Here is a 19,544-nt window from a genome sequence, read left to right as displayed (position 1 = left end):
GCTGGCGTGGCCTGGCTGGTTGGGCACTGGGGCCAGTTGCCAGCAGTGCTGCTGTGGGCACTGGGATGTCCAGGGAAGCACTGGGAGAGGGGCTGGGCAGCCAGGGCACCTTGCATTGTTTCATTCCCACCCCCATGTCCCACAGCTGCTGGGTATCTGCCCCAGGCAGCCTCCAACTCTGCCACTCCACAACTCCCTTCCTTCCCTGCTGCCTGCTCAGGGAATGTGAAGATTAAAATAAAACAAACCAGGCGTGTTGGAGCAGGCTAGAAATGCCAGAAGTCACAGCTAATGAGCTCCATAAATCACACCAGGACAGCACATGGACACTGACCAGGCACTCTGCACCACCTCACTCCACCTGTGCCAGGCCAGGACACTCTTAAAAGATCAGAGCTTCCCAAAAATACAGCTGACACAGATCAGGCTGGATACAACCTGCAATGCACCCCATCCCAAAAACAGGGCCACAGCTCCAGCTGCCTAAATAACACCCCACTGCCAGCCCATGGCCCCAGGAAGGGAGGTCAGAGCTGGCAGGAATTGGGTGGCAGTGAGACACCCAAAACTGTGGACTCAGAGCAAAGGGGTGAACCCCAGTGTGGTATTTACAGGTCACAGGGTGCAGAAACCAGCTGAGAAATGTATAGAAATAGGAGTGTACAGACATAGTGAGGGCATACAGGAAGGAGGAAGGTAAATGTTATATAGTTTTAACTTTACAGTTAACTTTTGTGCTTCTGTGAAAGTGAGAAAAAACAGGAATAGGAACAAAATTAAGCCAAACCTCAGCGCTCCTTCCAAAACCAGGGTCCAGCAGATGCCAAAGCCAGGCAGGAGCACCCAGACACCCTGACCACACAGCCTGGACACCCAGTTCCAGCAGTCCCATCCCCTGTGAGACCCTGGAGCCCTCCCCAGAACAGGGGCCACCCCAGTGGGTGCTCATGGGGAGCATGGACAGGACTGCTGTCTGTCTGTCTGTCTGTCCATGGGTGCCATGGCCTGGGGACAGCCCTGCCTGGCACCCAAGTCCTGTCACCTCTGACTCCCACAGACCCTCAGCACTCTGTCCCTGCCCCCCAAACCTTGGCACGTGCCAGGGCTGGTCCTGAGGCCCCATGTCCCCTCTCCCTGTGCAGGTCCAGGCGTCACTGGAGGAGCAGAACTTCACAGAGCTCTGGGGCAAGAAAGCCAAGGAACTCTATAGCAGCACATGGAATAACTTCAGCGACCCCCAGCTGAGGAAAATCATTGGATCCATCCAGACCTTGGGACCCTCCAACCTGCCCCTAGAGGAGAGAGAGCAGGTAGGTGGTAGGTGTGGCCCCCATGGTGCTGTGAAATGCCTTAGGGGGATTTCTCACAGCACCCAGACTCTTCTGCTGAGCTGTTGCATTTTGGAGGGTGTCACTGTGCTGTCTTTAGGGGATCTGGGGACATTTCTGGCCCTGTTAGCCAGCCTTATCTTGGAGCTATCTCAGCAGGGGCTGGAGATTTCCTGCTTACACAGATCAGTCTTGGGCATCACCTGGAGAGCAGCCAGGCTGTGCCCATGGCAGTGTCCATAGGCACCTCAGGACATCCCGAGCCTTCCCCTTCACAGTCCTCAGCTTTCAGGGCAGTTTCTCTGAATTTTGATTTCCATGCTTAAAAATGCTGCCCCGGCTGAGGCTGGCAGCCACTCTGCTCTCCATGAGGGCAGGGACAGGCCTGACACAGCTCCCTGACAGCCATTCCCAACAAAACCCTGGCAAAGCCCAGTGATGCAATCCCTTCCGGAAAAGTGTCGGCCCTGGTTCCTTCCAGGAAACCCATCCCTGCCTTCTCCCAGATAACAGGCAGCAATCTCCTCCCTGCACATCACTCATGTCCCAGCCATCCCCGGGCAGCTCCATCCCACAGCCACCATTGTCCCCATTGCCACCCCCTGTGCACAGCCAGAGCAGAGGGACGGGAGTGGAGAGAGGGACAGAGCAGAGGAATTTCCTTCCCCGGGAATGGACTTCCCAGGAATGTTCCAGGAAACCTCCTCTTGTTATTGTTTGCTGTTGTTGAAGTTCACAGAAATAAACCCCCCTCATCCTCCTGCTTTTCTTCTCGATGTTTTTTAACCCATTTATACAAACAGCCTGTGCTGCAGCCCTGCTGACTTTACAAACAGCCCCTCTCTGCAGCACGGCTGGGGGGGATTGTCTGTCCCAAGGAGCCTCCCTGCTCCCACCATGCCAGAATCCTGAGTGACAGCACACTTATCTCACCAAAACTGTGCTTTGTGACACAGCAGTCCTTCCCCACATCCTTCTGGACACACACACTGCAGAGCTGGGACGTGTGTAGATCCCTCCTGAAAGGCTTCTCCTGTCCCCTTGCAGCCACAGCATCTTTTCCTTCCCTACAGTACAACACGATCCTGAGCGACATGGACAAAATCTACTCCACGGCCAAGGTGTGCCCGTCCGACAGCACCTGCTGGGATCTGGAGCCAGGTACGGTCCCTGCCCCTGCTCCTGCCGGCTGCTGAGCACCCCACGGCCACGCCTGGGTCCTGCTCCCCACATCCCGGGTGGGCTGGGCTGGTTAATCAGGATTGTGCCAGGGTGAGGATGGGGCTTGGTCTGCCGGTCCCTCTGCAGAGCCGCTTTGCCTCCTCACGTTCTACCTGTGCCCTTTGTCCCAGACCTGTCGGACATCATGGCCACGTCCCGCAGCTACAAGAAGCTGCTCTTTGCCTGGGAGGGCTGGCACAACGCCGCGGGGACCCCGCTGCGCCCCAAGTACGAGAGATTTGTGAACCTGAGCAACGCCGCCTACGCCATGGACGGTACGGAGCCGGGCAGGGCTGGGCAGGGCTGGGACAGGGCAGGGACAGGGCAGGGAATGGGCTGGGAATGGGCTGGGACAGGGGCAGGGCAGGGCTGGGACAGGGCAGGGACAGGGCAGGGATAGGGCAGGGACAGGGCAGGGCAGGGTAGGGCAGGGCAGGGCAGGGCTGGGACAGGGCAGGGCAGGGCTGGGACAGGGCAGGGACAGGGCAGGGACAGGGCAGGGCAGGGTAGGGCGGGGCTGGGGCAGGTCAGGGACAGGTCAGGGACAGGGTAGGGCGGGAATGGGACAGGGCGGGGCAGGACAGGTCAGGGACAGGTCAGGAACAGGTCAGGAACAGGTCAGGGACAGGTCAGGGCAGGGTAGGGCGGGGCTGGGACAGGGCTGGGATCTGCACTGGGACACCCTGCTGCTCTCCCCACCCCATGGACAGCCAGGCATCCAACTTCTATTTCCCAGAACTTTAGGGAGGAGGGGAAAATCCTGCTGCTAGTCCCTGGTCCCACCTTTTGGGGATGAGTAGTGGGGGCAGCCTTCAGGTCTGGAACAGAGATCTTCCTGTGCCCCGTAGGATTCAATGATACAGGCAGCTACTGGCGCTCCTGGTACAACTCAGACTCCTTTGAGAGGGACCTGGAGCACATCTACAACCAGCTGGAGCCACTCTACCTCAACCTGCATGCCTACGTCCGCAGGAAGCTGTACGAGCGCTATGGACCCAAATACATCAACCTGCAGGGTCCCATCCCTGCTCACCTCCTGGGTAAGAGATGAGCCTCCCCAGCCCGTGCCCAGGGCAGCTGCTGCTGGCACAGGAGCACACACGAGGCCACACAAGTGCCAGTTTTCACCGTGTTTCTCTTCTGACCTGCCACCAGCTCTACTGCCAGTGTTTTATCTTCTCAGGGAACATGTGGGCTCAGCAGTGGAACAACATCTATGACCTGATGGTCCCCTTCCCCGAGAAGCCCAACCTTGATGTCACGAGCACCATGGTGCAGCAGGTGATGGGCTCAGGGACTCATTGGGGGACCAGGGGGAAAATGCAGGAGATGTTGCCAAGGCTGGCCCAACACTAACCCTGTGGGAGTAGTTTCTTTTATTTGTATAGGGCACAGCAGAAAATCTATGTCTGGGAGGGGAAGGGACAAAGCAATTATCTTCCTCTGGCAAGGACCAAAGAGGCAGCAGGTGGACAAAAGTGGGCAGTGCACTGGGACTGGTGCCAGTCCCCAGGTTTGGGGCTGTGTTCACACCATCACACAGCCCCAAGCACTTCTGGGTTTCAGTCCTGCTCCCTTCTCCTGCCCCTGCTGAGCTCCAGCACCATTGCTCGGTGCTTCTTAGGGATGTTGACACCAGTTCTGGGGCTGGACCTTCCCATCACAGAGAGAGAGGCAGGACCTCAGTCCCTGGGAGCAGCTCAGCTCCATCCCAAGGTCCTGGGGGAGCACTGGAGGCGATGCCAGGGCACAGGCAGCCCCTTCCTCAGCCATAACCCACTGCCTGCTGCCACCAGGGCTGGAATGCCTCCCGCATGTTCCGGGTCTCGGAGGAGTTCTTCACCTCCCTGGGGCTGCTCCCGATGCCACAGGAGTTCTGGAACGAGTCCATGATCGAGAAGCCGTCGGACGGGCGGGAGGTGGTGTGCCACGCCTCGGCCTGGGACTTCTACAACCGCAAGGACTTCAGGTCTGTGGGGACACGCAGGGACCCAGGGCTACAGGACCCCCTCCTGTGCCCCTTGGGGATCACCCCCTGGCTACCCCCAGCCCAAAATGCAGCCCTTTCTGAGGAGAGGTCTGGAGTGACCTCCCTGCCTTCCCCTCCACTCTCCCCGTGGGGTGCTGCCACCCTCTCTGGGGCTGCGGGGTGCCCCCCCATGCACAGGCAGCAGGGTCCCCCCGGGCTCAGGCTCTGCTGGCTTTGCTGGCAGGATCAAGCAGTGCACGTCGGTGACCATGGAGCAGCTGTTCACCGTGCACCACGAGATGGGGCACGTCCAGTACTACCTGCAGTACAAGGAGCAGCCCGTGCCCTTCCGCAGCGGCGCCAACCCCGGCTTCCACGAGGCCATCGGCGACGTGCTGTCCCTCTCTGTGTCCACCCCCAAACACCTCATGGAGATCGGCCTGCTCAGCAATGCCACTGAGGATGAAGGTATGGCAGCCACACTGGGGAGCTGTGGGGTTCTGGCACTGCCAGGGTGGGTCACAGCCTGGCAATACAGCCCAGAGCTGTCACAACCCCTCCTCATCTGTATGGGTCTGTGCACTGCCCCCCCTTCTCTCCATGGGTTCAGGTAAAACTTATTTGTCTCTGTGGGTCCATGCACAACCCCTTCTTGTGCCCATGGCTCCATCCTCTTCACCCCTGAGGCAGGAGGGATGCTGTGCAGAGCCTGTCTGTGCCTTTCCCTTCACCAACACAGCCCAAACTGGAAAACAACGTTTTTGTGCTTGATTGGCTTTGACCTTTCCAGCATCCCTCCCTCCCTCCCTCCCTTGCCAAGATGCATCCAGCCCTGGCTCTGTGGACCTTGCACTTCCACGCAGAGTCACGAGGGCAGGAGACGTGTCTGGCTGCCAGCCAGCATGGCAGGGCAGGATTTGGCACTGCCCAGCTTGTCCAGAGCCTCATCCTCGCTGACACCCCGAGCCCACAGAGCAGAGCAGGTGGCAGCAGAGGAGATGGAGCAGTCCCAGCCCTGCCCCAGGCGCTGCTGCGCGGAGGAGGGACAGCCCGGGATCCTCCTGCCATGTCATTAAATACCTTTTATGACAAGAAGGAATCGCAGCAGCCAAGAGCGTTAGGCCAGTGCTGCACAAACACACTGAAGCAGATGGTCTCTGCCTCGAGCCACTGCTGCCTGACTTGCCAGCCCCTGGCAGCCAGGCCACCACAGTGGTGGCAGCCAACAGCCCCTCAGGGCAGCGCTGCCAGCCCCTCTCTGACCCCACAGCTTCAGCTGGGTCTCCAAACTTCCTTCCCCTCATTTCCTTGAGGGGAAAAACAGATGTCACCACCCCCCGCTCCTCATGATGCAGTGGCGACTGTCCTAGAGCTGGCTCTGCTTCTGGGTCTGAGCCATCACAGCCTTTGCAGGGCTGTGACTGCAGAACAAACTCCCCACAGCCCCCTCACCTTGAGGCCCCAGGGTGGAATTGTGAAGAGTTACACTCACCAAAGACCTTTTAACTCTGAGACCTGGGCTAAGGGCAAGGGGACACCACACTCATCACTGCCATTGTCCCCACCCAGTGAAAGGCACAAGTGTCCTACACAGCCTTCTCCAGGAGCAGGGTTACCTGTTGAAATGCTGCCCCCATTTCTCACCCACATCTGCCCACCCTCTCGCCCACTAAAATTCTGGTGCCTGTAGTGCTGTCTGTGCAGACTCCTCTGCAGCCCTTTGTTTCTTTTCTGTTTCTTGCAGAGAGCAATATCAACTACCTGCTGAAGATGGCCCTGGAGAAGATTGCCTTTCTGCCCTTTGGCTACCTCATCGACCAGTGGCGCTGGAACGTGTTCAGTGGCCGCACGCCGCCGAGCCGCTACAACTACGACTGGTGGTACCTGAGGTGGGCACAGCCACCAGGGGGTGGGGAGTGGAACCTGGGGATGTGCAAGGAAGGAAAGAAAGAGCATAAAAGGAGCCACAGAGATGGTGGGAGAACAATGGGGAGATGGGTGGAAGGATGGATGGATGGATGGATGGGTGGATGGATGGGTGGATGGATGGATGGATGGATGGGTGATGGATGGATGGATGGGTGGATGGATGGGTGGATGGATGGATGGGTGGATGGATGGGTGGATGGATGGATGGATGGATGGGTGATGGATGGATGGATGGGTGGATGGATGGGTGGATGGATGGATGGGTGGATGGATGGGTGGATGGATGGATGATGGATGGATGGATGGATGGATGGGTGGATGGATGGGTGGATGGATGGGTGGATGGATGATGGATGGATGGATGGATGGATGGGTGGATGGATGGGTGGATGGATGGGTGGATGGATGGATGGATATACATGGAATCATGCTCTAACTGTGCAGATTTCTTCAGCACTGTGCCAAGCCTTCCCATTCTTTGACAAGATCCTTTGGATCCCTTATTATTCCCATGCTAATGCTGCTGTTCTCTGTTGTCCACAGAACCAAATACCAGGGGATCTGTGCTCCAGTTCCAAGGAATGAAAGCCACTTTGACCCTGGAGCAAAGTACCACATCCCAGGGAACACTCCTTACATCAGGTAGAGGAGGTGTTGGCCAGGGGACCAAGGTTGGGGTGCAGTGGGTGGGGGATCACCTCTGGGGGCAGGGATTGTCCTGTGCTACTCCTGCTCAAGATCTCCCAACACTTGGGACCACAAATGGTTGGCTCAGCTCTTGGGCTTGTCTGCTTCCCCCTGTCACTGACCTTCATGGGCTTCCTTGGCAGGTACTTTGTGAGCTTCATCCTCCAGTTCCAATTTCACAAGGCTCTGTGTGAGGCAGCCAACCACACCGGTCCCCTGCACACCTGTGACATCTACAGGTCCAAAGAGGCTGGAGACAAACTCAGGTGGGGACAGAGGAGGGTCAGGAAAATCACCATGGGCAGATGTGTACTGATGGTGTGCGAAGGAAGGAAGGAAGGAAGGAAGGAAGGAAGGAAGGAAGGAAGGAAGGAAGGAAGGAAGGAAGGAAGGAAGGAAGGACAAGTGAACTGGAGAAATAGCTTTGCGGATGGATGGATGGATGGATGGATGGATGGATGGATGGATGGATGGATGGATGGATGGATGGAAATACTTCTAAACACTGGTGTGGGGTGAGTGGTCCTCACCAGAGTACTGCTGTTGTCCCAGCCATGAGCTCCTGCCCAGACAAGAGGTCACCAAAGCACAGCTGGTGATTCCCTGGGTGTTAAATGCATGAGTGTGTGACAGGGAATCTTCTGAGGCAGCTCTCAGGTTCATGTCCCACTCAGGAACAGCCTCTTCAACCCTTAAGCTGCTGGGATACCATCAGTGCTTCTCTCCCATCCAGCCCTGGCCTCATGCTGGCTCTTGCTGTTCTGCTCCTCTGCAGGGAAGTGTTGAAAGTCGGGTCCTCGGTGTCGTGGCAGGATATCCTCTTCAACCTCACTGGCAAGGCTCAGATGGATGCTGGTCCCCTTCTGGAATATTTCAACCCTGTCACCAAGTGGCTTCAGGACAAGAACAACGAGACCAAGGAGGTGCTGGGCTGGCCCGAGTTCGACTGGCGTCCCCCTGTCCCTGAAGGCTACCCTGAAGGCATTGGTGAGGCTGCAGCTCCATCCTGGGGCTGGGGAGGGTCAGGAGGGGTCCCACGGGACATCATTCATCCACAGGCAGAAGCAGAGGGAGGTCTGTGCTGTGGGTGGGGTGGTCCCCAAACCAGCAAAGAGAAATAGCCAGCTCCAGTGCAGTCCCATGGGGTGTTTGTTCCCAGGAGGAAAGTGCCATTGTCTGAAGCTGTGTAGTCACCAGTCATGGTGTGAAGAGTTTCTCTTCTCAGTTGTGTCCTTTGTGCTCATGTGGGAGAGTCTAGGGCATGCAGCTTGTCCTGTCATCCCATCCTCTGTCCAGTGGGACACCCCAGCAAAGCATCTCTTTCCCCCTTTCCCAGCTCAGCCTGCTCCCACGTTGTGGCTTCCTTCAATGGACCTGCAGTTCTGAGAAAAGCTTAACTATGGCTTTTCCATGGGATAGTGCTCTTGCAACTCTCCCAACATTTCTTCTCTCTTCCCCCATTTATTTCCTCCTCCAGACAAAATAGCAGATGAGGCACAAGCTAAGGAGTTCTTGTCCGAGTACAACAGGACAGCTGAGGAAGTGTGGGAAGCCTACACGGAGGCATCCTGGGTCTACAACACCAACATCACCGACCACAACAAGGAGGTCATGGTAAGGGACTGAGCTGGGCTGTGCAGGGAGAGCCAAGAGCCAGGGAAGGCAGCTGGTACCCAGGGCACGTTCCACAGGGCTCTGAAAACCAGGGCAACCTCTGCTCCTCATAAAGGGACAGCACTCTCACCTGGGAGGTGCCTTTTCCTTGGAAACCCACAAAGGCAGCTGTGGGGAGGCTGACAGCACGTGGTGTTTCTGGTGGTGCCTGTCTTCCCCCCAGAGTGACTTTTCTTCTCTCATTGTAGCTGGAGAAGAACTTGGCCATGTCCAAGCACACCCTGGAGTATGGCATGAGGGCCAGGCAGTTCGACACCTCCGATTTCCAGGACCAGAGTGTCACCCGCATCCTCAAGAAGCTGAGTGTCATTGAGAGGGCAGCCCTGCCTGAGGATGAGCTGAAGGAGGTGAGTGAGAAGGGGACAGAGCAAGAGAGGGTGTCCCTTGCCATCAACCTATGTGGAGACACAAGTTTCTCTCCAAATTTAAGAAATGCCACTGGGCAGACACATCTGCTTGAGAAAGGTGAGAGCTTGGTGCCTTCCACACAAAGCCAAAATCCTTGTCTTCAGGGTTTCCTGCCCAAAGGTTGCCTAGCCCAGCATCACTGGGGCCTGGATGTTTGGGTGACAATGGCTTGTTGGCCCCAGGCCCCCTTGTTTTGACTCCATGTTGTCTCCATTGGGGTCACACTTGACCTCGGAAGGGACCAGAGTAAAACACCCATAAACCTCGATGGGCTGGGACATCCTCCAATATCAGGAGCAGGGATGACCAGTTTGGATACTCTGATTTCCTTTGCAGTATAACACCCTCCTCTCTGATATGGAGACCACGTACAGCGTGGCCAAGGTCTGCAGAGAGAACAAAATCTGTCAGCCACTGGACCCTGGTAAGATCTAGCAGGGTGTCCTGCAGGGCACGGGCACTGGCCCAGGAGGGGAGGATTTTTTAAAACTGGGGGCATGAAGAAAGGCCATGAAGGGCTCGTTCAGCTGCTCTGTGATGGCCTCTGAGCCATCTGGGTATGCAAGCATTGGCCAGCCTGCTCAGCCCATCCAACAGTGGCTCCACTGCTGTCTCTTAGATCTCACAGACACCATGGCCACCTCTCGGGACTACAACGAGCTCCTCTTTGCCTGGAAGGGCTGGCGGGACGCGTCGGGCAAGAAGATGAGGAACAACTACAAGCGATATGTGGAACTGAGCAACAAGGCAGCCACACTCAATGGTCAGTGCCTGCTGCCCTGTGCCCACCTCGGCCCTAGACCCCTGTGAGCAGAGCACTGGGCTCTCCATCCAATGCAAGTCCAAGTCCTGAGGGTGTGGAGGCCTCACTATCTGCCAGGAGATCCATTCTCTCACAGACACGAAGGGACCTGGAGAGTCTGAGCAGCAAGGCAGAGTCCTGCCCAAGAAGGACAGTGTCTGACAGTTCTGCTCTTGCCCTGCCACAGGCTACAAAGACAACGGGGACTACTGGAGATCCCTGTATGAGACATCCACCTTTGAGGAGGATCTGGAGAGGCTGTACCTGCAGCTGCAGCCCCTGTACCTCAACCTGCACGCCTACGTCCGCCGAGCCCTCTACAAGAAATATGGTGCAGAGCACATAAACCTGCGGGGTCCCATCCCTGCCCACCTGCTGGGTAAGGGCTCTGCCTCTGCTGTGTCTCCCTGCAGCTATGGCTGTCTCTGGGCCATGCCAAGAGCTAAGTCTGCTCTCTCTCCAGCTCTGGCTGAAGGGAAAAGGTCCCCTGGGATGGATCTGTAGAGGTCAACGTGCCTCAGGGCAGGGCTCAGAGGGATTTGAATTCTCTTGCATGGTTGGGCTCCTGCCTGCACTGACTTTATTGCCAGGGCAGGCACCAGGCAGGAGGAGGCAGGAACTGGTTGCTGTCCTGTCCCTGTGTCCCTCCTGACACGTGCCATCCTTCTGTGCTTCCCAGGTAACATGTGGGCTCAGTCGTGGTCCAACATTTTCGACCTGGTCATACCTTACCCCGATGCCACCAAGGTGGATGCCACCCCGGCCATGAAAAAGCAGGTCAGTGTTTTTCCAGGCTGCTCTGGGGAAGCCCCTTGGGACACAGCAACCTTTGGCTCTTGCCACCACCCACTTTGCCAAATGCTCTAATATTGCCAAAAAAATCCATCTGTATTCTCCCTACCTTTATATGCCAAGACCTGGATCCAGGTCTAGCTGAGTCTAGCTGAGTTCTGAGTCTAGCTCAGAACAAGGCTCCCCCTCTCCTCCCATCCTTCCACTGCCCCTCACCAGGGCTCTGCTCTTTGCCCAGGGCTGGACACCCAAGAAAATGTTCGAGGAGTCAGACCGTTTCTTCACCTCCCTGGGGCTGCTCCCGATGCCACAGGAGTTCTGGAACGAGTCCATGATCGAGAAGCCGTCGGACGGGCGGGAGGTGGTGTGCCACGCCTCGGCCTGGGACTTCTACAACCGCAAGGACTTCAGGTGCCAGGGCAGCCCTGCTGGTGTGGTGCTGGGGCAAGAAGTGTCTGCATAGAGAAAGGATTGATGCCACCACAGTGAATCTTGCTCTGTGGCTCTGGCACCCCAATATGGCACTTGCAGGAGTCCCCGTGGTGGATGGAGGGCAGCCCTTCACTCCCTGCTCTGCTCTGGAGAAGGGAAAAGCTGAGGAACAGGGACAGGGAATGGGCAGGACCACAAGAGGTGCAGGAGGAGGAAGAGACCAACCCAGTGGAGCAGAGCCAGCCTGGCCTGGCATCAGATGTGGGCAGAGGGGGCACATAGAAAGGAAAAATGGCTCAAGGGGGTGTGATGGTTCCTGGAGGTTTTCACGCCCTCCCTTCTCCCACCCCTCGTGTCCTGCTCCAGGATCAAGCAGTGCACCGTGGTGAACATGGACGACCTGATCACGGTGCACCACGAGATGGGCCACGTGCAGTATTTCCTGCAGTACAAGGAGCAGCCCGTGCCCTTCCGTGACGGCGCCAACCCCGGCTTCCACGAGGCCGTGGGGGACGTCATGGCCTTGTCTGTGTCCACCCCCAAACACCTGCACAGCATCAACCTGCTGGAGCAAGTCACGGAAAACTATGGTGAGCTGCAGGGCCACGCAGCAAACGTGGGGATGCTGATGGGAAGAGCTGGAAATGCCAACGGTCGGGAGGGGCTGGGCAAGGTTGAGAGGCTCAGGAACATGCGTGGCACCCTTGCATGCATGGAGGGGACACTGGGGACACCCAGTTCTGGGGCAGAATGACCCACAGAGGGAGGGGGGGGGGGGTCAGCACTGTCTTGCTCACATCTCCACTCCCCGGGCAGAAAGTGACATTAACTACCTGATGAGCATCGCCCTGGACAAAATCGCCTTCCTGCCCTTCGGGTACCTCATGGACCAGTGGCGCTGGAAGGTGTTTGATGGCCGGATCAAGGAGGATGAGTACAACAAGGAGTGGTGGAACCTGAGGTAGGACTGAATTCACAGCCCTGTCTGGGGACCCTTGGCTCTCATCCCGCTGGGTGTTTTCTCCTTGTGTCCAGTTGGCTGCAATGGGAATGATGAGATACACGACTCTCTGTCCTCACACCCCGCTGTGTTCTCTCCCACTTCACCCCACCTCCTCCTACCCCAGCTGGCCTGACTCTCCCTCTCTTACCCAGGATAAAGTACCAGGGCTTGTGCCCACCAGTGCTGAGGTCTGAAGATGACTTTGATCCTGGGGCAAAGTTCCACATCCCTGCCAACGTCCCTTACATTAGGTGAGCAGGGCTGGGGCACGAGGGACACCGCTGGGCCATAGAAGCAGGATCCCAGGTCAGATGCCAGTGATGACACCTTTTTCCATGGCTGGTGGTACCATCCTGGATGGGCTGGGCAGCTCCAGAGACCCTGACAGAGCTCCACGGAAGAAATCTGGATTTAGGAGAATTTCTCCCTATCCAAGGAAGATGAGCTCATCCTCTCTGACAAACATAAAACACATTATGGGAGAAGTGGCCTCAGCAGGCTGAGCTGAGCTGGAGCAGGTGTAGCTCCAAAGCCAGTGATGCTCCCCCAGGCTGGGAGGGTGCAATGAGACAAGGAGGGGAGCCTTGTCCTCTCTTGCACAGGCACTGGGAGGGTCCATTCCCATCTCCTCATCCTCTCCACCAGGTACTTTGTCAGCTTCGTGATCCAGTTCCAGTTCCACCAGGCACTCTGTAATGCAAGTGAGCACAAGGGTCCCCTGCACACCTGTGACATCTACCAGTCCGAGAAGGCCGGGAAGATCTTGGGGTAGGTGTGTGGGCAGGGTAAAGCCGAGGCATCTACATCCCCAAATACCTTAAAGGCAGCCCAGCAAGCCAGGAGGCAACACGGCCCCTGGTGACCCCTCCCATCCCAGACCTGGGGCAGGACACCTGGGCTGGGCGCTGGGGCTGTGATTGCAAAAGCAGCCACTAGATGGTAGCTAGGTCCTGGCAGGGGGAAGGCTCCCTCCTCCTCCTCCTCCTCCTCCCAGCCCCCAGTTCCTTAGGGAAAACACCCTCCTTGCTTCAAGGAAAGCACCTGCAAATTTAACCGTTTCACCCAGGGACTGCTCTATATCAGGCTGAATCCACTGGAGGGTTTTAATCCATGCAAACCCCTCTTCCCCCCAGGATAAATGTCCTTCCCTGTGCCCCAGGCTGGCAGCCCTACACTGCTGGGGGCTCAGACTGTACCCAGGGGTGCTGGCAGCCAGAGCCCCAAGGGAAAGGGAGGGTCTGGCAGCCAGGAGGGTGATGGGGAACACACATGAGCTGATTTCTCCTGCCACAGGGATGCCCTGAAGCTGGGTTTCAGCAAGCCGTGGCCCGAAGCCATGCAGCTCATCACTGGCCAGCCCAACATGTCTGCAGAGGCCCTGATGAGCTACTTTGAGCCTCTCATGATGTGGCTGGAGAAAAAGAACACCGAGAACGGGGAGGTGCTGGGCTGGCCCGAGTACAGCTGGGCTCCTTACACAGGTATGCAGGGCTCAGAATGGAACGGAGCTCTCTCCTTGCCCCTTGGCCATCCCAAAAACCACAGGGGGTTTGGATGCTTCTCCTTGATTCCTCGTGGAACAACACACCACAGCCCAGAGCCCCCAGCAACAACCATGTCTCTCACTTCTCTCTTTTCCAGCCCAAGATGACTCCAGCAAAACCGATTTCCTGGGAATGTCCCTGACCAAAAGTCAAGCCACAGCAGGTGGCTGGGTTCTGCTTGCCCTGGCACTCGTCTTCCTCATCACCACCATCTTCTTGGGTGTCAAATTCTTCTCAGCCAGGAGAAAGGCCTTCAAATCCAGCTCAGAAATGGAACTGAAATAAGGCAGCCACCAGCAGGGCAGCACAGACAGGGTGCAAGCATGGGCACGGGGCCGGGCTGGCAGCCGTGTCATGGGCACACTTGCCAAGGAAGCCATGGCTCTCCACAGCCCAGGATTCCTCTCTCCTATCAGGTCAGACATTCCTTTCCACTATGCAAAGAGCCAGAGCAGAGAAGAGCTATTTATTTGTCAGTGTCTGAATCAGGGGAAAGAGGAGTTGAGGCTCCGGCAGGCACGGAGCCGTCACAAACTGCCCCTGTGCCCAGGGCTGGAGCTGGTCCAGCCTGGTCACCCACCAGCCAATTCTGCTCTGTGGGCAAAGCCACAGAGACCTGAGTGACAGAGGACAGTCTGGGGAGGGATGGAGCACATTCTGGTTTGCCTGCTTCCAGGCTGTTCGCTTGCATGGATGAAAAATAAACCTATGTCTTGTCACCCTTGGAGCAGAAGCTCAGCTTCTTCTTGCAGGCGGGCTGGGGTCTCAGTGGAACAGGAGAGCTGCCACCCCAACGCAGTGCAAACACAAACCTCTGCAGCAGCCAGCTTCCCCCTCCCCATCTGAAAGATCAGCATCCCTCTGCAGCATCTCCATCCTCCCCGGAATCAGCTCCCATCAGGGCTGACAGCCCGTGGGTTCACAGCGCTGCACACGCCTAAGGGAGGGGCTGAGCCAGGGCAGGGACCCCCAAAGCCCAGACAGGACCTGTTCAAAGAGCTGGGGGATCCCCAAGCCAGGCTGGGGCCAGGCTGGAGCCCCCGGGTGCTGCGACTCCAGCACTCGCTGACACGTTTATGTAAGAGCCGGGAGGGGGGTCCAGGGCAGCGATCCCTCCTGCCCTGCAGCTCCTGATTATCTTGGGATCAGCCGAGCTCCCGGCCCCCCCACCCCCGTCCTCCCCATCCCCGGCATCGTCTTTCTTCTGCTTCTGTAAATAAAACTTCGTATTTGTTCTGCAGTGATTAGGTGCAAAACTAATCCCAGGCTGGGGATTATTGCAGCCTTAAAGAGCTGTGATCTGCTGCGGGCTGGAGCAGCAGGGGAAATGAGGGGATCTGGATGATCCCCCCGTCCCTCTCCCATCCTCTGCCCTCTGCCCTCGGTCCTGTCTCGCCCCTGAGCCGAGCCTGGGAGCTCAGCTGCACCTGCCAGAGGAGCAGGTGTCTCGGTGTTTGTTTGCTCTCCATCCTCCTGGAGCACAGCAGCCCGGGGAGGGGGTACCCCGGCCTTGGGGGGAGCCCCCACCCCAAACACGGTGTCCTTCCCTCCCCCATCCTCCTGCATCTGCTCTGCATCCCGGCACACCAGGCTCCCTCTCCCCCTCCAGCAGGAGCACAGACCTGCCACGGGGAGAGCTGAGCTGGAAGCCAAGGGTATTTTCAGCCCGGGAAATCAGGCTGGTGCAGGTGTGCACCATCCAGCTCAGCTCCTCACTGGTAATTTTGAGCTCCTTGACTCCTTTCTGCCCTATTAGTGGAGGAAAAGAGGTCTCCGAGATCATCAAGATCCTGCAAGTTTCATGAAAATTGCTTTCTGGAGAAGAGGATTAAAAAAAATAATAAAATAAAAAAGAGCCCCGCTGAACACTGTCACTCAGGGACTGCAACATACACGCAGCCCTAGGCAGACATCAGAGAATCCACCCAGGAGCTGAGTTTGTGCTGCCGTGGACACAGGGTGGGTGATGGGTGCGCCGAGCTGTGCCAGAGGCAGACAGACAGACAGACAGACAGCCAGCCCAAGCCATGCAGAAGGCAGAGCCCAGGTCCAGGCTGTGTGCAGCAGGTGGGGCTGGGCTGCAGCCAGCCCTGCACACGGGTCAAGGTCCACAGAGCAGATGGGATGGGCTCGGACACCAGTGCAAAGGGCAGCAGCAGATGGGCTGGACACGAGGCTCTGCCCGCTCCAGCCAGGGGAGCTGCAGGTCCCACCTGGAGCCTCCTGGCTGAGATGGGGGTCCCAGGTGAAGCTCTGAGGGCTGGCTGGCACCCCAGGGCTCTGCCAAGCCGGCAGCAGCGTTTTACACCACAGCTCCAGACCCAGGATGATTTCCCTTCCCTGTTGTGATAACATCTGGAGAGATTTTGCTGCCTTCTGGCTTCTGCATCATGCTTGCAGCTGAAATTAGGAGGCTCAGCGAAATCACTCCCCAAGGAGAAAAAAGAAATGCAAAAGCAGAAGAAAGGAGGAGATTCCCCCTCAATTCACTCTTAGAGGGGAGCTCAGGAGTCAAGGGAGGCTTGGGGGGGTTGCTTTGCACCTCCCTGCCTGTGCCTGGAGCTTCCAGAGACATTTGCTTTAAAATCACATTAATTCAAAGCAAGAAACACTCTTGGTTCCCTTCACCAGCACAAGGACCCTTTGGGCATAAGAGAAATCAATTTTTTTCGGTTTTTTAGGTCCATTGTCCCACAGGAAGGTGGCTGGGGGTCCCCAGACCCCACGGCCCCCTGGTGCTGGGGGGCCTGGCCAAGGCAGGTCTATTCTTAGCCGGGCAGAGCAGGCAGGGTGCACGGGCTGCGTTCCTCACATTCCCCTTCCCCGGGGACAAGGAGCGCCTGGAAACGGCAGCCACGGGCTGGCAGCAGCTGGGGCCACCAGGAGGGGCCACCGTGGGCAGGGACAGGGGCCAGGCTGCTGGGGGGTCTGGGGGACAGCAGGGCTGGGGGAGGGATGCAGCGAGCTGGGACTGGGACAGCTCCATCCCTGCCCTGGCTCCAGCTCCATCCTTCCCCCTCTCTGCTCCTGCAGGGCTGAGGGTGCAGAGCTGGATTTGGGGCTCAGGGCAAAGACCCCATGTTCTCCTTCTCCCCCCAAAGCAAGTTCAGGCTCCCCTCATCCCCATGGATCCCCTAGAGCTCCCTAGCAAGGGGGACAGGCCCAGACCCAAAGCAAAGCACATCCCTTCCCTCTGTCCATCCCTGGGGGAGAGGTGCCATCCTCACCAGGGCATCAGCCAGGGCTGCCAGCTGGGCTGGCCATTCATCCCCACTGCTGCTGAGGAACTGTCCCCATGCCCCAGGGCTCCCCCTGAGCTGACACTGTCCCACTGAGGCACCCCAGGTGACAGGGAGAGAATTGTCCCCCACCAAACGTGCTGGGAATTGGCACTCAGCTCCTGTCCCCCCCAGCCCAGGAGAGTTTCCAGAGCAGCTGCAGCAGCTGCCAGCTCCCCCCTTCCCACAGCAGCATCCTGCCTGTCCCTGCCCTTCCCTGCAGCATCACGAGTTCCTGCAGCCTGCAGGCCCCATCCATCCTCCTGGCAGGTGAGTCACGCACCTGCCCCATGCCTCAGTTTCCCCTGCTGAGCAGGGAGGACAGGCAGGATGCAGGGGGGGTGTCATGAACTGAGAGGGCCCAGAGCAGAGTCCCCGTGGCTTTTCCTGCCACTTACAAGTGGGAAGTGGCTTTGTCAGGGAACAACGTCCATGACTTGGTTTAATGTCACTGAGTCCTTCCCAGATTTGCAGTCTCCCAGGGCCTGGCTGATGAGGGTTCAATTTGTCTGCACATTTTACCCTCTTTTGGATTTTTGTTTTATACTTACAAACAAACAGCGTGGAGGTGAAAGCCTGAAAAAAATACGTCAAGATTTGTAGGGGTGAGGCAGAGAAAGGAGCCAGAACACGGAGCATCCTTCCACCTGCAGAATAAATTTACAGCCCCAGTTCCTCCCTCCCGTGTCACATCCGTGGAGCATCTTCCAAAAGCGAAGGGCGAAGCAGGGGCATGAGCCATGCCAGGCAGAAGGACACCCAGGAGTGCCTGGGGACAGTCCTGGGGGCTGGCAGCAGCTTTGGGGACCGTGACAGCCCAGCTGTGTTTGCAGTGTGGCTCTAATTACAGAAATGTGGAGAAATGTCGTGTCTGGGTTGGCAAACATTTCTCCTGGCAAGCCCCAGCCGGGGCTCCCATCCCTCCCACCCCAAATCCAAAGCTCAGGAAGGATGCACCTCCTTTCCCAATGTGCCTGTGCCTGCCCAGGGCAGCCCTCACTGAGCAGGTGATAATTTCCTGCACAGATTATAAATCCCTGCACTCCCAGGAGCAGGGAGGGGGAGGACACCCTTGGGAAGCACTCAGGTCTCCTTTGCCCTTGGAAACGAGGAAATTCCCACTGATTCCCCAGGGTGTGGGAAGGAAGAAAGAAGGGGAAAGGAGTAAAACCTCAAAAACATTCAGTGAGGAGGAAGAGGAGGGGGAGGAGGGGGGGAGAAGCAGAACTGAGTGAGGGAAGAGGAGGAGAGCAGGGCAGGGAGAGAGGATTACTGTTCGGTTAAATTAGAGGGAGCCCTTCAGCTGACTTGAACAGCAGGAGAATTTGCCCAAAGACCCCAATTTTTCCAATTTGGGATAAAATGTAAGCACAGGATTAAGTACAAACATATGCTTAAAACCCAAGGAATTGAAAGAAGTCTGGGCATAAAGTGCTCCAAAGAGGGCAGGGAGGCAGGGCAGGGGCTGGAAGCTGCAGGGATGACCCGGCTCTGCAGGGGTGCCCTGGGGGGACAGGGGAGCTGTGAGGGGACCACGGGAGGCTCCTGGAGCCTGGTGAACAATGACCTGGGGGAGAATGACACGAGCCAACTCCACATGCAAGGGCTGTGTGGGGAGGAGGGATGCTGAGAGAGGCTGGAACGAGACCCCTGGTTGGAGGAGTGGGACCAAAGAGGCCCCACTGCTGTGCCTGGAGCAGGAGCAGCCTTTGTGGGGTCACTGCAGAGGGGCTGAGCCCTCCCCATGCCCAGAGCCCCCACTCTGGGGACCCCCAGAAGGGCTCTGAGCTGGCACGTGCCCCTTCTGTCAGACACATCCCTGTGCACGTGATGTGCCCATGAACATCCCGGACTGATTTATGGGATGAGAGGAGGGCAGGAGGCCAACCTTAAATCCTGACTGCCTGGTGATTAATAATCATAATTACTATCATATTAGCTGTAGTAGTAATAGTTTGCTTTCCCCTGCAGAACTGGTCATCCAGGAATCTCAGAGAGGTTTTACCAGGCCAAGTGACCAATGTCCCTATTTTCTAGAGGAAATTGCAGCACAGAGCTGTCTCCCTTGAGCCACACAGTATATCAACAAGAAAACAGAGAAGGCAGGAGTCTGGACTCTGTGTCCCTCTCCCTCCCCCATGCTATTAAGCTGCATCTGTGTAATATAGAGCAAAACATCCTCCACGACTCGCAGTAAATCATGGCAGAGGCAGTGTGCAGAGTGGATGGGGGGAGATAATGGGTTTTTCACCCTCTTCAACAATAGAACAAGTTTTTCTACGTTAGGGAAGGCTGACTTCTCAGAGAGATGGAGATAAAAACAGCACTGAGGATCTGAAATGGGCCTGGAAGGGCACCTGCCTCAGCCACTTGCATTGCTGGCCCAGGGACAGGAAGCAACCTGCACAAACCAGGCTGTGGGTCGAGTGCCCCACTGGCCTGGTCCACACGGGCATGGCTGAGGTGCACTGGAATAT

The 19,544-nt window shown here is 57.3% G+C and overlaps 1 protein-coding gene across 1 annotated transcript in view; it reads left to right on the top strand.

The window, feature by feature from the left end:
* ACE (angiotensin I converting enzyme) overlaps positions 1 to 14,513 on the top strand; it is a 19,238-nt gene extending 4,725 nt beyond the window's left edge. The window contains exons 2-25 of the mRNA XM_079327537.1: positions 1,143 to 1,310; positions 2,402 to 2,489; positions 2,681 to 2,824; positions 3,398 to 3,589; positions 3,733 to 3,830; positions 4,346 to 4,518; positions 4,763 to 4,986; positions 6,263 to 6,407; positions 6,991 to 7,089; positions 7,278 to 7,400; positions 7,910 to 8,121; positions 8,612 to 8,748; positions 8,997 to 9,155; positions 9,553 to 9,640; positions 9,836 to 9,979; positions 10,206 to 10,397; positions 10,698 to 10,795; positions 11,049 to 11,221; positions 11,609 to 11,832; positions 12,059 to 12,203; positions 12,398 to 12,496; positions 12,891 to 13,013; positions 13,539 to 13,726; positions 13,887 to 14,513. Coding sequence (XP_079183663.1) covers positions 1,143 to 1,310; positions 2,402 to 2,489; positions 2,681 to 2,824; positions 3,398 to 3,589; positions 3,733 to 3,830; positions 4,346 to 4,518; positions 4,763 to 4,986; positions 6,263 to 6,407; positions 6,991 to 7,089; positions 7,278 to 7,400; positions 7,910 to 8,121; positions 8,612 to 8,748; positions 8,997 to 9,155; positions 9,553 to 9,640; positions 9,836 to 9,979; positions 10,206 to 10,397; positions 10,698 to 10,795; positions 11,049 to 11,221; positions 11,609 to 11,832; positions 12,059 to 12,203; positions 12,398 to 12,496; positions 12,891 to 13,013; positions 13,539 to 13,726; positions 13,887 to 14,074 — 3,624 coding nt within the window. The 3' untranslated portion in view covers positions 14,075 to 14,513. The remainder of the gene's footprint in view (positions 1 to 1,142; positions 1,311 to 2,401; positions 2,490 to 2,680; positions 2,825 to 3,397; positions 3,590 to 3,732; positions 3,831 to 4,345; positions 4,519 to 4,762; positions 4,987 to 6,262; positions 6,408 to 6,990; positions 7,090 to 7,277; positions 7,401 to 7,909; positions 8,122 to 8,611; positions 8,749 to 8,996; positions 9,156 to 9,552; positions 9,641 to 9,835; positions 9,980 to 10,205; positions 10,398 to 10,697; positions 10,796 to 11,048; positions 11,222 to 11,608; positions 11,833 to 12,058; positions 12,204 to 12,397; positions 12,497 to 12,890; positions 13,014 to 13,538; positions 13,727 to 13,886) is intronic.
* The last annotated feature ends 5,031 nt before the right edge of the window (positions 14,514 to 19,544 follow it).

This window comes from Erithacus rubecula (assembly GCF_903797595.1).
Source record: "Erithacus rubecula genome assembly, chromosome: 27".
In the NCBI taxonomy this organism is placed as follows: domain Eukaryota; kingdom Metazoa; phylum Chordata; class Aves; order Passeriformes; family Muscicapidae; genus Erithacus; species Erithacus rubecula.
The sequence above is the reverse complement of the archived record's forward strand: the minus strand, read 5'-3'. Positions and strand labels throughout refer to the sequence as shown.